This window comes from Durio zibethinus, chromosome 24, assembly GCF_047325235.1.
Source record: "Durio zibethinus cultivar Kanyao isolate XHJ-2024 chromosome 24, ASM4732523v1, whole genome shotgun sequence".
NCBI lineage: Eukaryota > Viridiplantae > Streptophyta > Magnoliopsida > Malvales > Malvaceae > Durio > Durio zibethinus.
Window position 1 is genome coordinate 2,936,228 of NC_143185.1, and position 17,485 is coordinate 2,953,712.

The 17,485-nt window shown below is 36.3% G+C and overlaps 1 protein-coding gene, 1 long non-coding RNA gene and 1 pseudogene across 2 annotated transcripts; 1 reads left to right on the plus strand and 2 right to left on the minus strand.

Annotated features, from left to right (window-relative positions):
• The first annotated feature begins 1,006 nt into the window (after positions 1-1,006).
• On the plus strand, positions 1,007-4,330 carry LOC149511835 (uncharacterized). The gene is made up of 2 exons (XM_089753730.1): positions 1,007-3,765; positions 3,851-4,330. Exons 1-2 carry the CDS (start codon positions 1,026-1,028, stop codon positions 4,222-4,224), a joined length of 3,114 nt encoding a protein of 1,037 aa, XP_089609856.1. The 5' UTR covers positions 1,007-1,025; the 3' UTR covers positions 4,225-4,330.
• On the minus strand, positions 4,061-6,100 carry LOC149511836 (uncharacterized). The gene is made up of 3 exons (XR_016333287.1): positions 5,544-6,100; positions 5,148-5,480; positions 4,061-4,199 (listed from the first exon to the last, which is right to left on the minus strand). It is a non-coding gene; the product is annotated as an uncharacterized LOC149511836 (long non-coding RNA).
• A 2,813-nt stretch (positions 6,101-8,913) lies between these two features.
• On the minus strand, positions 8,914-17,485 carry LOC149511837 (putative pentatricopeptide repeat-containing protein At3g28640; annotated as a pseudogene).

Genomic DNA, 17,485 nt, shown 5'->3' on the forward strand with positions numbered 1-17,485 from the left:
ATATATATTATATTTTTTATATGGCATAAAATTTTAAAGATTTAGATATAATCCTCGGAAAATATAAAATTTACAGTGTAAATATATATTTAAATAAATAAAATAATTCATGCATATCACAAACTAGTTATTAATTAAATTATTTTCTCCTTTAATGAATCAATTAATTAAAGAATTCCATATTGATTAATTATTATCATATTAGGCTCCATACAAATTAATCAATTATTTTACTCTAATAAAAGCTTGGAAAAGAAACTCATATTGGAAAGAAAAAATCTCACATTGAAGATTTTTACATTGAATTTTCTCTACCAATTAATTAATCAATTATTTAGGCTTGTATTTCAACTTCATGTCGTATAAATTGATCAAACTTTCTTGACCACGGCATCCAAGCATGTAATTCAGATCTTGAAGGTCTGGCATTGGTAATTTCAATTAATTACGGACTTTGGTTTTTATAAATTCTGATTTGGTATTTTTTTTCTTCAAATTTATGTGAAACTTGTATCATGTTATCCATGAATAATAATCAACACAACATTCTAAATTACTTTTTTTCATCTTAAAGCTATAAAGTCTTTGCTTGAGAAGACAATTATCTGAGGTACGTATGTGTACACAAATTCTTCGAAAACATGGATGTTTCCTCTTATCCATGAATAACAATCCAGTCATCAATGTGAATTATTTATATTTCGTCTTTATTTCCACGCAGAAGAACAAGTTCTATAGGCAAGGATACATCATTATCATTTATTACTTTATCAGAAGCTTCAAGGAAGAAAAACAGAACACCGACTTGTCATTTTCTAACAGTGATTAAAGGGAATCAATTTTTCCACTTCTTTTTCTAACAACTAATGGTGAACACATTGTTCATGTACACGATTTCTTCACTTCAAAAGACGAGGAAAAGTCAATGCGTAGGCAATGACCAAGACTTAGAAGTATACTTTTGCCAGGCTTCTTTAAATACCTTAAGTTTAGGGTTAATGGCTTCAATCCTGAACTGAATAGCTATGGCATCCCATTTTTTCACTTCTATAGCAATATTATTTTTACTCTCTATAAATGTGAAGAGCAATGAAATTTCGGATTCGGAGCCTCTGCAGGCGGCAGAGGCAAAAGCCTTGATGGAGACTGGGTGGTGGAGTAACCATAGCAAAAAAGATGCTGACCATTGTAGATGGCTTGGTGTCAGATGCGACGCAGTTGGAAGTGTCACCCAGATTGATCTCAGTGGCCATGGTCTCAATGGGAGTATACCACCTCAGATAGGTGCCCTTTCAAAACTCAATTATCTCAACCTGTCCATGAATGGTCTTAGAGGTGAGTTACCTCCTTCCTTTGGAAACCTCACTCAGTTATTGGTGTTTGACATTTCTCATAATGAGATTGATTCAATTTCCCTAGCAATAGAGAACATGAAAAACCTTGTTTCTCTAAATTTGACTAGGAACCTCATCGTGGATATCCCTTCAGCTATAGGTTTTTTGATCAATCTCACCCACTTGATTATGGACTCCAATCCATTATTACACGGCATTCCCCACCATGTGTGGAACCTGGAAAAGTTGATGACTCTCCAACTCAGTCACTGCCTGCTCAGTGGTCCTATCCCATCAAATATTGCCAAGCTAAAGAGTTTGGTTACTCTTGATCTTTCAAGCAACATGCTTGTTGGTCCAATCCCTTCTTCTGTTGGCAGTTTAACCAATCTGACAATGTTGTACCTTCAAAGAAACCAACTCAATGGATCCATTCCAAAAGAAATTGGGAGACTAACCAATTTGGTTACTCTAGATCTCTCCTCCAATATGCTTTTGGGTCCCATCCCTTCTTCTTTGGGTCGATTAATAAAGTTAGTATCTCTGAACTTCAGGTTTAACCAAATTAATGGTTTCATCCCTCAGGAAATTGGAAATATGAAGAATCTCAGTTTTCTTAGGTTGGGTTCAAACAAAATTCAAGGTCCACTCCCTCCTAGTTTGGGTAATTTATCCAACTTGGAACATTTTGAACTTTATGGAAATCAAATAAATGGTTCTATCCCTTCAGAAATAACAAATCTTAACAACTTGGCATACTTGGATCTTGGTATCAATAATTTCAGTGGTCAAATCCCTCCATTGTTAGGTCTGTTACCCAGTTTGACTACTTTGTACCTAGATTCAAATCTTTTTGAAGGTTTCATCCCATCAGATATTGGAAAATTAAAGAATCTAACTAGGTTGTACCTGCTTAATAACAAACTCACTGGTCAAATCCCTTTATCTCTGTGTCATTTAACTAATTTGAAAACTTTGTCCCTTTCTAGAAATATTTTACATGGTTCCATCCCTTCTGAAATTGGAAATATGAAGAATCTAAAATATTTATATCTAGATTCTAACAACATTTCCAATTCTATCCCTTCATCTCTACTTCATTTAACCAATTTGTTCTATCTATCCCTTGCTTCAAATCTTTTTGAAGGTCCCATACCCCATGAAATTGGGAGTTTGAAAGCTTTGAGTTACTTGGATCTCTCCCAAAACAGATTGAGTGGACCTATTCCAACTCAAATTGGTAATTGCTCAAATTTACAAGGATTGAATTTAGCAAACAATCATTTGAGTGGAAGGATTCCCCTGCAAATTTGTTACCTATCACTACTAGACACCCTTGATCTAAGCCACAACAACATTTCTGGAGAGATACCTTCTCAACTCAGTAAACTTTCTAGTCTCACAAAGATTAATCTTAGCCGCAACTTTATTGGAGGAGCTATACCTTCTCACTTTGAGATGTTAACTCAATTAAGCTTCTTAGATCTCAGTCAAAACAATCTCACAGGCATGATTCCCAACTTTCCATTTTATTTGGAGAAACTCAATTTGTCATTTAACTCATTGATGGGTCCAATACCACGTGGGATGTTTCATCTTCCACCAGAGTCATTTGCAGGCAATAAGGATTTATGTGGTGCCATTACAGGCTTCCCACCTTGCCCTTCATCTTCATCTCCAACCGTAAAATGGAAAAGAAACAGCAAAGTGATGCACAATCTAAAAATCATTATTGTCGTTCCAACTTTATTTCTTGTCTCAACTTTGGCATTGGTGATGTTGGCCATTTTCCGACATAGAGCTAAAGGTTTCAAACCTGATCCAAGTGCAACAAAAAATGGAGATATCTTCTCAGTGTGGAACTATGATGGAAGAATTGCATATGAAGACATCATTAAATCAACAGAGGATTTTGACATCAAATATTGCATTGGAACTGGAGGCTATGGCAGTGTATACAAAGCATATTTACCTAGTGGTAGAGTGGTTGCTTTGAAAAAGCTTCACCGTTTTGAAGCCGAGAAGCCAGCATTCAGCAAGAGCTTTGGAAATGAGGTGAAGTTGCTGACAGAAATACGACATAGAAATATTGTGAAGCTTCATGGGTTTTGCCTACACAAGCAATGCATGTTTTTGATTTATGAATACATGGAAAGAGGTAGCTTGTTTTGTGTTCTAAGCAATGATGTTGAAGCTGTGGAATTGGATTGGATTAAAAGAGTTAATATCATCAAATGTGTAGCACATGCTCTAGCTTACTTGCATCATGATTGCTCACCACCAATTGTTCATCGAGACATATCAAGCAACAACGTTCTCTTGGACTCAAATTTGGAGGCTGTCGTTTCTGACTTTGGAAATGCTAGACTCTTGGATCCTGATTCATCAAATCAGAGCATACTTGCAGGCACTTATGGCTACATAGCTCCAGGTTCATATTTAATACTTCTTTTCTTTCACCTAACCAAATGTTGAAGTCAGAACCTCAAAAATTTAAGGCTTTTTTTTTTTTGCAGAGTTTGCATATACAATTGTTGTAAGTGAAAAATGCGATGTTTATAGCTTTGGAGTACTGACATTGGAGATACTAATGGGAAAGCATCCTGGGGAGCTCTTGACATCACTATCATCAGCTTCTTCCCAAAACATGATGCTTAGTGATATATTAGATCCTCGCCTATCACCTCCAACAAATAAAAGGATCACCCTGGATATTATTCTTGCTTCTAGTCTTGCTTTTGCATGCTTAAGTCTCAACCCAAAGTCTAGGCCAACAATGAAAATTGTGTCTCAGGAGTTTCTTGCTCACCGAAGACCATTATTCTCGAAGCCCATCCGCGAAGTTTCGTTGTCAGAACTTTTGAACTGTAAAATGTATATGGAAGATTAAAGAGAAAATCGATTCAAACTATTTTTTTTCATGCCAATCTAGGCAAGTGTCCTATTGTTTCATCAGAATTTAGATTTCATTTATAATATCTGATCCTTTTTCTGTCGTTAGCTTGCCCCCTAGTTTTCATGTTAAAGGTTCGTCCCACCGGACATGAATTATCAATGTGATTGGTGATGTATGCCAAATTTATCCACCCTAGCATTGTGTCCGGGCTAAGTTGCTGGTACATTTTTCTTGTTTAAACAATAAAAACAAATATGACAGCTCAGTCAAGAAGATCAAATATATAGATATAGGAAAAACAAAAAAAATAATAATATTTGTGCAAAGTTTGCAAAAAAAAAATAAAGGATGTACTTGGATTTCCATAAACAAAAAGCTAGAGCTAGAAATATCTCTATGTTTCAGTACATAACAAATGCAAACCAAATCCAGTACAGAAACTCACATAAAGAAAAAGTTAGAAATATGCCTAATTGTGTTTCAATATAGAAAAGGTGTAAATCAATTCTAGTATAAATACTCCCTCTATTTATTTTTCACCAATCACCATTAATCCAACATGATTTTAAATTAAACATGTAAAACAATCATGAAAAAATTGATAACAAAATCTAATTAGTAGTTTCAAACTACAAACGTAGTTATCTAATAATGGTTATATATTCGCTACTTCAGTAAATACAAAGCTTGGAATAAAATTTTTCTAATAATGAGGGCGTATTTGGAAATTACAAATAAATTTTTCCGTTTCATTTTTCCTTTCCTCCATTTTTGAAAAGCAGAACGGGTCTCAGTTGCATATTCAGTTAATAGAAAACCCACAACCATATACCTTAGGTTATTTAAGAGCTCAGCAAGTTCACAGAAAAATGTCAATATATGTCAAATTATCTTCAAAGGAGTTCAGTCATATTTACATGTCATTAACATACTGGAGAGCTGCATAACCATCGGTTCCTGTCAGACGAGTAGATACATGAATCCTATCTCCCTCTTGACCATCTTTGGCAAGTCCAAAGTCAGAAAGTTTAGCATTGTAATCCTGAAGAAGATTTCAAAACATTTCATTAAAGGGAGGTTACAAGTTAAATAACACAATTATTTTTACTATACTAGTACCCTGCTCCATGTTTTCCAACAGAGCCAAGGGCATAAAACCAATAATATCCGTTCTGAAACTTAGCTCGATTTGATTCATGTAGCTATTTCTTAAAGTGTTATCCAGCACATCTGGGTTCAAATCTCAGTACCTACAACATTTCCTCTTAATACATGGTCTGCTATGTAACAAAAAAAAAAAAAAAAAAACCTACCAACCAGGTCTCCCCTTCTAGGGAAATACAGAATTCTACCAGTTTCCTCTCATTAATTTCATCAAAATCTTACAAGCAGTAAGCTCAATCTGTTTGACATTAGATACTTCTTTTTTTTCCCCCATGAGAATTGGCTGCACTATCATGTTACATACAAAAACAAGAACAAAATGAAACCAAACTAAGCATAACAACGAAGATAAGGCAAATCTGTAGAGTTTCATAACTAACCCGGTTAGCCTAAAACAGTTGATAAATATGACAGAACACATTTACTGATGATTTAGTAACCAAAATTTATTCTGATACTGATCAGAAGAAGCCTATTTCTGCTGAGAAGAACGTATGCTTCTCGCTTTCTGTCAATGTGCAGAACAAACTTGTAGGCTCCATTGATCAGGAATCGTATCTGTCTACTCGTATTGTTTTGAACTATGTTTTTGGTGCCAATTCTGAGTTGCAGAATGCAAATGTTTGCATCTTCAAAATTTTTTTTTGTCGAATCCAAACATAGATGAAAATTCGTAATAGTAGTAATCAAGTCCACGTATTGAAGATAAGATTTTAATTTCATTAAAATTAATTTCACTATTTATTAAATAAATCTTAAATGATTTTTCCTTTTTGAAAAAAGCTTAAAGCAATTGATCTTGGGTGTTGAATGAAATTACATCCACGTTGCTTGTCTATTCCTTATTTTATTAAGTTGTACTGATAAGATTCGTATGGAAGTGCATAATTTAAAAAATTCTTAGGCTACAAAATCATTTTACATTCATATATTAAATTTAAATTTAATTAAATTATACAATTATTTTTAAAAAATTACATCTAATAAATTTAAATTTTAAATATTAAAATTTATAATTTTTTAAATTGATTAACATCGAAATTTGACATTCTCGTCAAATCTAATACAAAACAATAATATTCATCAAATCACATCAAATATTAAAAAATTTTTAAAAAAATCACACACAAATTACGAGATCATATTATATATTAAAATTTTAAAAATAACTCTTATCTTATAACATTTAATTCATATAAAATTTTAAAATTAACTTTAATAACGTAACACGTAATTTTTTTTAAATTGATAATCACTTTAATATTAATTATAAAAATTTATATCTAATTTATAAATTATTATTTATTTTAATTAAAAAATTTTATTATTTATTTTATTAAAAATTTTTCATAAATTTAAGTTTAAAATTTTATTTATATATGGTAACAAATTTTTAAAATTTTTATCAGATGTCATAGTTATTATCCTGATAAAATTCGATGGTAGTTCTCGATACGGACCAGCAACTGCACAAGCTCACTGGATAAGAATCCGTCGTACGATTCTAAGCAGGTTAGACGAGAGAATAATGTGTGGATTTGCAATGTGCGTGAAAACACTGTGGCCAAAGTATATGGATCCATATTGTCTAAAAGGTGTCACAATCTAGATATTACTTAAATAATTTTTCTACTTTAATCAATCAATTAATTAAAAAACTTCATATTGATTAATTATTATCATATGGAATATTTAGGCTTCATACAAAATAATAAATTATTTTCCTCTTTTACTCTAATAAAAGCTTGGCAGAAAAAAAAATTCATATTGAAGATTTTAACATTGAACTTTCTCCAATAATTAATTAATCAATTATTTAGGCTTGAAATTCAACTTCATGTCATGTGTAAATTAATGAAACTTTCTCTATCACCGCATCCAAGCATGTAATTCAGATCTTGAAGGTCTAACACTGGTAATTCCAGTTACCAACGGATTTTGGTTTTTACAAATTCTGATTTGGTTTTTTTTTCCTTTAAATTTATGTGAAAATTGTATCATGTTATATCCATCAATAATAATCGACACACCATTGTTAAATTATTTGTATTTCGTCTTAATGCTATAAGGTCTTCGCTTGAGAAGACAATTATCTAGATATTGACAGGTATGCATGTGCCCACAAATTCTTCGAAAACATGGGTGTTTCATGTTATCCATGAATAACAATCCAGTAATCAATGTGAATTATTTGTATTTCGTCTTCATTTCCACGAAGAAGAACAAGTTCTATAGGCAAGGCTACATCATTATCATTTATTACTTTATCAGAAGCTTCAAGGAAGAAAAACAGAACACCGACTTCTCATTTTCTAACAGTGATCAATCAATTTTTTCACTTCATTTTCTACCAATTAATGATGAACACATTGTTCATGTACACGTTTTCTTCACTTCAGAAGACGAAGAAAAGTGAACACATTTCCATGTAAACGTTTTCTTCACTTCAAAAGCCGAAGAAAATTCAATACATAGGCAACGACCAAAGACTTAGAATATACGTTTGGCAGACTCCTTTAAATACCTTATGTTTAGTAAAAAAAAAAAAAAAAGAAAAGAAAAGAGGATAAAAGCAAAAATTACTTTTTTATATATTTTTGATAAAAAAGAAAAAAAAAAGCCAATGAGTGAATTTACATATTTCTCTTTCCTCAAAATTTAATTTGTCTAAAGATGAAAGAAAAATGCTCATTCAACTAAGATTGACAATTTAATTTATTTACAACTTACTCCTTTCATTTTTTACCTCTAATTTTCATCTTTTATACCAAACACAATAAAAGAAATTAACTTTTCTTTTTTTCCTCATAATTTTCCCTTCCTTCCATTTTTCTCCCATCCTACTAAATATAGTGTATAAGAAAAACAAAAGAACCAAGTAAAAGGAATTCATCATAAGCTTAAAGAGAAAAAAAAAAAAGCAAAAGAATTATAATATTTTTTATCCAAAATTTTCTTTTCATTAAATATTTTTTGGTATCAAAACTTGTGAGTCTCTTCGATGCAAAGTTAAATAGCCTTTAGTATTGAACTGGAAAGTTTAACTGATTTGTACGACAATTTCAATGCCTTAACTTCTTTTACTATTCTCTAACTATAATTATCTTTGCAAAAAAAATAAAATAAAAATAACTTCAACATTGTGCAGGAATCCATCCTATAAGAAAAGTGTCTTTTCAATTTTTAATTTTATCAAATTCATGGGGATGTCAGTGTTAAAATACAAATTGGCATCCATAACTTTCTTTTTTCATCGAATTGACATGAAATCAAAAAGCTAGATGAGGAATTACCAATTCTAAAAGATCTCACAGTAGACTATAATATTGGCCAAATTAGAATCCTCAATCATTCATGAAAAGGATAAAATCATTGACTCCCAAAATGAAGTTTCCCTTACTCTTTTTCTTTTGCCTCACTAAAAGCAAGTAAAGCATCTTGGGAAAGTCATGCAGACTACTTGGGAAAGGGCCATTTATGCACTTATTTTTGGTAAAAAGTAGGATTTTCACTCCAGCATTGTGAGAACTTATAAAAGCTCAAAGGATTTTCACTCAAGATCTGTTATATTAACCACAGGTAAACAAATAGAAAGATGCGTCTATGACACAACAGAAGAATGGTAAAAAGAAGGGAAATGGAGAACGAACTTGTTACTTTCCATTGGTATGAGCATTATTTTTATGGAAAGGCCAAAGGTTTACCAGACTCTCGAGCACTGATGCACTTTTGGAGGAGGGAAGTCATCTGCTGGCATTACAAATGGGTCAACCGTCTTTTCCATTTTCTCTAATGTCAGATAGGGTCCCACTTCTTGCAGCCTTTCGGGACCAAAACTCGCAGCGTATGCTCCTGGAACAGTGAAGCAGCCTTGATGTTGTCCATCTGTCAGAGGAAAACAGGATAAAAGAAATTGCTCAAACCAGTTGTTCAAGTCTTCAATAAACTTATACTAACTAAATCTTAAGATTCATTCATGATAATTGCATCAAGACATATTTGCAATTGCAACAAATTCAATTTGGAACAAATCAACGCTGATAACATGATATATATATCTGACCACGATGCATGAACCAATTTTTTGCCCAGGATCAAAAATACCTGAAGAATGGATCTAAATCACATATTCAAACAACAATCAGGTTCAATCTAAACCCATTATCAGCTCCCTATCAAGAGAATCATAAAAGAATTAATAAAGCTCATCGCATTGTTTTCGTTTCATCCACCCAACAAGAAGCACAAAAAATGGGTAACAACCAAAAAAGTTGACAAATATTTAATATTTCAGGTTTGCATTATGAAGTTTGATATTAACTTCAAATTTTAATATGAGGGCATTATTTATATCTATTTTGATTAGATCTTAGATCATGTGGTTAGTAACATATTCCTTGGAGAAGCACATGCTGGAAGATGACTTCATAGGATTCTGTTTCAGTTTGTTCTCCAAGTTTTGCTGTCATTTGTAACTCAGGTAATTACTGGCAATGCCAAAATTTTCTAATGAAGATATCAGAGCACACTACAGGTCCTTACCTGCAATTTCTGATAAGAATCAAGTATGGCCACAGCATCGCCCTATTTATGGGGTAAGAAAGAAAACATTGAACAAATAGCTTGGGAAAGTGGTACTCCAAAATAAATCAGTGCAAAAATGTTAGAAATCGAACAAGAAATTAATTGTTAAAAGAAAATGCTAGTGATGTTCCATTGTTCTATACATATGAGCAAGAAATGGTTACTTTCTCATTTGCAGAAATATAAATTTCCACAGCTGGCTCCCTTTGTAGTAAAGAATGACCGTTACCATCTTGGTAAAATTCAATGGTAGTTCATGATATGGATCAGCAACTACTCAAACTCACTGGATAAGAATCTGCAGTAGAATTCTTAGAAGGTTACACTGATAGAGAATATTGAGTGGATTAGCAATGTGAAAACACTGCTACCAAGGTATATGATCCATAATGTCTACAAGGTGTCAGGGTCCCCAGGGAAGAGTAGCTTCAGTAAAGCATGTATTTGAGAATGGAGTGGATGCGATATGTCACCAGAGACAAATTCGGTTGTCCTACCATCAACCTCTATCATACTGCATCCTGGTGCTTTCTTGAGCCCTCTATCACCAATCATCCTACGGACTCTATGACCATCTTCACTTTTCTGAGCACCAAAGTAAATGTTGGATAACTGCACAAGAGCTGCATCTTCTTCATTCCCATCACAATCTTCCAGCTCTAGAAGCTCTTTAACAGCAAGCTAGGCAAGCTCAACATTGTTATGAATCCGACAACTATTCAACAAAGCACCCCACACCGAAACAAGTGGTTTCATAGGCATTCTTCTTATGAGCCTTAGAGCTTCATCAAATTTATCTACCCTGCAATGCGAGTCCACCACACAACTATAATGTTCATGTTTAGGTACAATCCTATATTGACCTTCCATGTTATTCAACAAAAATAAACCTTCCTCAACCAACCCTGCATGCGTGCACGCGGTTAAAACCCCAAGAAGAACAACCCCATCAGGCCTAATTCCATCAGTTTGCATCCTTCCCAAACAATGAATAGCTTTCCTTGCATGACCATGAACAGCAAAACCTCCAATCATAGCTGCCCATGAAAATACATTCCTCTTACTCATCCCTTCAAAAACTTCCACGGCCAAGTCTAAACATCCACACTTTGCATGCATATCAACAAGTGCTGTTCCAATAAACACATCAAGTTCCAAATAATTTTCCATTTTTTTCACATACTCGTGAATCCATTTCCCTTCCCAAAGACTCCCACTTTGTTCACAAGCTGTCAAAGCTGTAGTCAAACAAAACTCATCAGGCTCGACTCCAAAAACCAACATTTCCTTAAACAGACTCAAAGCTTGAGCCCCTAAACGACACCGTATTAGCCCACTCATTAGCACATTCCACTTGACAACATCAACATAAGCAATTTCATCAAACACTTTCCTAGCATCGTCCCACAGTGTCACGGACTAGGCTTTCTCTCAACAAGCAATAGATCGTGCGGTACTTGAATGGACGCTCCCACCCAAGTCAGCCATCAATAGTCGATATCTGAACAAATAACCATAAGCCACAGTTAGTCCCAAGCATACGCAATAAGACACATTCATATCAAGATCAATCTCAAGCACACACAAGAAGGCATATTCACATCGACAAAAAAAAAAAACACATCAAGGCAACATTCGGGACATTCGAATCGGAGGTGAATTTTATTATAATCGAAGATAGTACATCAGGACTTCCCACCATCGTCAGGGCCAGGGGGGCAGCCCTTGGCGGATGGCCTAGGCCCATATCGCAATCGGTGAGACAACCCAACAGTATGCTGCCCGCTCACCCCCTAAAGAACCTTAGATATGTTAGAGCTATGCTACCATTAACCATTACAATGTTTGAAATGGGGATACTTTTCCTAGTACAAGAGATCTACCCAGTCATGGCCCTATACATGGGTGGCTCATGACAACCTAAGCCCCGGTCATGGCCCTATACAAGGTTGGCTCATGACATCCTCCCCTACCTATTCTATCGACGTCCTCGTTGACTTGCTGGCTTGAAATTCTTCAATCTTCCTCTTGAATCTTCGAAAGTCGTGTTCCCTTTCCCAGTTGGTTTTTTCTAGTCCTAATCCCTCCCACTTCACTAAGTATTTTATGAACTAGTCTTCGAGATACCTTGGTTTCCCCATCGGTTAAGATCTCTTCGACTCGATGCTCTGAGGGTGGCTTCATGGTGATGATGGCTCTGGTTGGCTCCCTTCGGCTAGCATTTGTAGGATCTGTATGGAAAGGTTTCAGGTTACTCACATGAAATACTAGGTGCACCTTCATCCACTTTGGTGGGTCGATTTTGTACGAAGCATTCCCCACCTTGGAAAAAATCTTCACTGGACTCTCATATTTGTGCACTAATCTACGATATCTCTTTCTTAAGAACCTGGTTTGTTTAGAGACTAATCGAACAAGAACCAAATTGCCAATATAGGAATTGTTGCGCCCTACAACCTTTGTCCGCCCATTTTTTTATTCGCATCGATGCTTTCTATAGGTAGGCTTATGCAATCTCAGTGTTTTGTTTCCACTCCTTACCGAGGTTGAAAGCTCTCGAATTTTTCCTTCCATATTGCTCCAAGAAAGTATCGGGTAGCCTTGGTAATTATTCGATGACCACCTCAAATGGGCTCTTGTTAGTGGAAAAGCTTTTGTTAGAATTAAAGCAAAGCTGAGCAACGTCCAATAACGAAGGCCAGTTCTTTTGATTGGCTTGAACAAAGTGTCTTAAGTATTCCTCTAGTAATCCATTGAACCGTTCCGTTTGACCATCGGTTTGAAGGTGGTAGCTTAATAAGATGTTAAGTTGAGATCCCAATATCTTGAAAAGTTCTCTCCAGAAGGACCTCGTGAATCTCAGATCTTTATCGCTTACAATGTTTTGAGAGAGGCCCCAGTATTTGACCACATGTTTAAATAGTAGTCAAGCTGTGTCTTCTGCAGTATAATACTTGTGAGTGAGAATGAATGAGGCGTACTTAGAGAAACGGTCAATCACTACCAAAATAGTTCCAAGATCACCAACCTTGGGAAGGCTTGAAATAAAATCAAGATAGATACTTTCCCACGGTCTAGTGGGCACCGGTAGTGGTTTAAGCATGCCTGTAGATTTTTTCTTTTCAACTTTATCTTGTTGGCAAATGAGGCAAGTCTTTGTATAGTCCATCACGTCTTATCGCATGTGAGGTCAATAGTATCCCTGTTTCAATAAAGCCAAAATATGTTGCTAGCCTGGATGTCCGACCCATGATGTGTCATGACATTCCCTCATCAGCATCTATCTCAGACCTCCTACTCTTGGCACAAACAATCGAGGCCCTTTGGTCTACAAGACCCTATTTTCTTGCTAGAAGTACTTGGACTTTCCTTTTTCAACTAGCTTCAGGATGGCACTGGCCTGCGGGTCTTTCCCTAAATGATCTTCAATTAACTTGCAAATATTTGTCGTGACTCTGCTAGCCACTATTAGGATAATTCTTCTAAGGGCTGCTAATTCTATTCATCTGCTCAATGCATCGGCCACTTGATTGGTCTTTCTAACGGTGTGCTTAAAATAAAAGTTGAGCTCCGCTAAAAATTCTTACCATCTAGCTTGTTTCGCTGTAAGCTTTGGTTGGGTGAAAAAATGGCTAACGATCGCATTGTCGGTCTTCATGACAAAGTGTGAACCCAACAAATAATGTCGCCAAGCCTTTAGGCAGTGAACCATTGCCAAGATTCTTTTTTCTGGGTTGTATATTTTCTTTCAGCTTCGCTTAGCTTTCTACTTTCAAATGCTATTGGGTGACGTTGTTGTAAAAGCACTCTCCCAATAGCGAAATCAGATGCATCCGTCTGAACTTCGAAAGGCTTTTCAATATCAAGGAGAGCTAAGATAGGATCCGTCATAATAGTATCCTTCAATCCATCAAAGGCTTCTTGGCACTCACTTATCCAATACCATTTATGCTTTTTTTTTAATAGCTCCGTGAGGGTCGTGGTCTTGCGAGAGTACCCTTCTACAAACTTTTTATAATAGTTGGTTAGTCTAAAAAATGAGTGAAGTTCACTAACATTCTTCGGTGTTGTCCACTCCTTATGGCCCTAACCTTTTTCATGTCCATTCAAATGTGGCCATGTTCGATAATGTGACCGAAAAAATAGATTTGGGTATGAGCAAATGCACATTTCTCCCTTTTCACATATAACTGGCAGTCTTATAATCTTCAAAGCACTTGGCGCAAGTGTTCTTGATGTTCTTTCAGAGTAGAGCTATATACCACTATGTCATCTAAATAGATGACTACAAATTTGTCTAGATAGTCATGGAACACCTGATTCATCAATGTACAAAATGTGGCAGGAGTATTAGTCAGTCCAAAGGGCATAACAAGAAATTCAAATGCACCATACCGTGTTACATAAGTGATTTTTGGCTCATCTCTCTCGATGATTCTGACCTGATGGTAGCCAGATCTCAAGTCTAATTTGGAAAAATACTTGGCCCGGCTTAGTTGATCAAACAAATTTACTATAAGAGGGATGGGATATTTGTTTCTCATATGACTTTGTTCAGGGCCCTGTAGTCACATATAATCGTAAACTTCCATCATGCTTCTTCTGAAATAGCACTGACACTCCAAAAAGAGCCTTTGATGGTCTAATGAACCTGACCTATAGAAGCTCATCTAACTATTTCCTTAGTTCGGCCAACTCTAGTGGGGCCATACGGTAAGGGGCTCTAGCAGAGGGTTTAACTCCCGAGAGGAGCTCAATTTCATGGTCCATGACTTTTCGAGGAGGTAGAACCTTAGGCAACATCCCTGGCATCACCTCTTCGAATTCTTCTAACACCTTTTTCATGCCATCGGGTATCGGTTCCACTTCTAACCCTTTCTTGTAAATCGACATGACTACAAAAGAGGGTTCCCCTCTTTTTACCCCTTTTTTAAACTGTAAAGCTGAGATCATTTTTCCCATTCTTTGGCAAGATAGTGACCAGCACCACAAATAAGTGTTTCCTTAGAACAATAGGTAACTAGTGGCGGGGATAGAGATCACTTGAGCCAACATCATGAAGTTCAATCGGAGGATGACATCAAAGTCATCCATGAGGGAAACTGTAAAGTCTATCTTCCTTTCTCATGGCTCCAATTTGATCATCACACTCTTGGAGCTTCCACTGATTGTAAAGGTTGGTGAATTGATCACCTTCATTTGCCCACAGTCCTTGTTAACCTGAAAACCACACCTTTTGCTTCTTCTAATATGATGAAGGTATCAGTTGTACTCGTGTCTACCATGACCTTAGCTTATTGGGTGTGAAGGGTATTGGGGAACCTTATTGAACCCATCATGGCTGGCTTCTCTTCAACTTCTTTAATGATCTCTGGTACTTTTATGAACTTTTGAGATGAGGCCCTTAAGGCATTAAGGGCTCCTCTGTGTGGGCATTTGGTCACCCGATGCGGCCCCTTACATAGGAAGTAAGCTAGTGGTTGCCTAGGCTTAAAAATCATTGCATTATTTATCATGGGTCGGGTGCTATGTCGACCAAAGGACCTCTTGTCTGATCCTTCATTGAAGGGTCGGTCCAATCTAGTCATATTTCCTCCACTCCCAAAATTGAAGTTACTACCAACTGATGGAGGATTTTTTCATTTTGAGGAGCCATCATTATAATCATGGAGACGTTCAACTGCAGCCATGGTCGTGGTCACGTCTTGCACTTTTTGTCTTTGTAGTTCTGTCCTGACCCAAGGCTTGAGGCCCTCAAGAAAATAAAACATCTTGTCCTTTTCAAACATATCTCGAATATCCAACATCAGGGTAGAAAAACTCCTCACAAACTCTCGCACTGCTCCTGTTTGCATCAATTCTTGAAGTTTCCTTCGAGCCATATACTCCATATTTTTAGGGAAGAACTGATTTTTCAGTTCTTGATTCAGGTCCGTCCAAGTCTTAATCGGATACTCGTCATTGACAAACTTAGAGCACCACCATAGCTTGGCATCCCCTGTGAGGTACATCGACGCCATTGCTACCTTGTCTTCTTCTAAATCTATGTGTACAGCTCGAAAGCACTGTTTCATGTCAAACATAAAGTTTTTAAGCTCCTTGGCATCTCTTACCCTCTCATAGCATTGAAGCTTCGGTACCTTAGCCCTTTTTCCTCTTTCCATCGAGCTTGAACTCAATTTGGCCACAGCCATTTGTATGATGCTCACTTGTGCTCTGAACTCCTTAAACTCATTTTGAAGAACATTCAAGGCATCTCTAGCCTCCTCGCTCACATTGTGAAGAGTATCAGATAACTCTCGTTAGGTTGTTTCGATCTCCCTCAATTGATCTTTAGTTACCATGTGAGTTTTCACTGCGGCCACCGCGGCCTCAAGTTCCTCAAGTCTCTGTTAATAATTGGGTCCACCACTTGTGGCCATCTCATCCATTTTTTAGCACTTCTCAACCATGCTCTGATGCCACGTGTCATGGACTAGACTTTCTCTCAACAAGTAATAGACCGTGCGGCACTTGAATGGATGTTCCCACCTAAGTCAGCCCTCAATAGTTCGATATTTGAACAAATAACCATAAGCCACAGTTAGTCCTAAGAGTACGCAATAAGACACATTTATATCGAGATCAATCTTAAGCACACACAAAAAGGCACATTCACATCGACAAAAAAAAAAACACATTAAGGCAACATTCGGGACATTCGAATTAGAGGTAAATTTTATTATAATTGAAGATAGTACATCGACACTTCCCACCATTGCCAGGGCCAGGGGGTAGCCTTTGGACGATGGCCTAGGCCCGTATCGTATCGGTGAGATAGCCTAGCAGTACGCTGCCTGCTTACCTCTTAAAGAGCCTTAGAGATTTTAGAGCTATCCTACTACTAACCATTATAATATTTAAAATAGGGACACTTTTCCTAGCACAAGAGATGTACCTGGTCATGGCCCTATACATGGGTGGCTCATGACAACCTAAGCCCCGGTTATGGCCCTATACAAGGTTGGCTCATGACACACAACCTGGCTTCAACATAAAGCCTTATAACCCCAGTTTGAACGTAAGAATCATATGAAAACATTCCATCTTTAAATACCCAGTTCTGGATTTGCATTCCTGAAAGCAAAGAACTAGTTTTTGCACAAGCAACAAGAACAAAGTTAAAGGTTTGGTAATTGGGTGTTATAATTTCTTCCTTTAAAAGGAGGTTGAAGTAATGGAATGAAGTTTGAGGGTGGGGGCTATTAGAGTGGGCTTTAATAAGAGTGTTGTAGATAAATAAGTTGGATTTTTGAAGTTGGTTGAAGAGAAGAGAAGAGTAGTGTAGATTAGTTAAAAGAGAGGTAAGGGAGGTTATTAGTTTGGTGTTGATATAGGGGTTTTCATGGAGGCCTTGGGTGACTAGAAGCGCGTGGATTGGTTTGAGTTGAGTTGTTTTGGTGCAGTGTCATATGAGGGTTAAGCACTGACTTCAGGCTAGAATGGTGGTGCCGTGGTGATAGCTCAT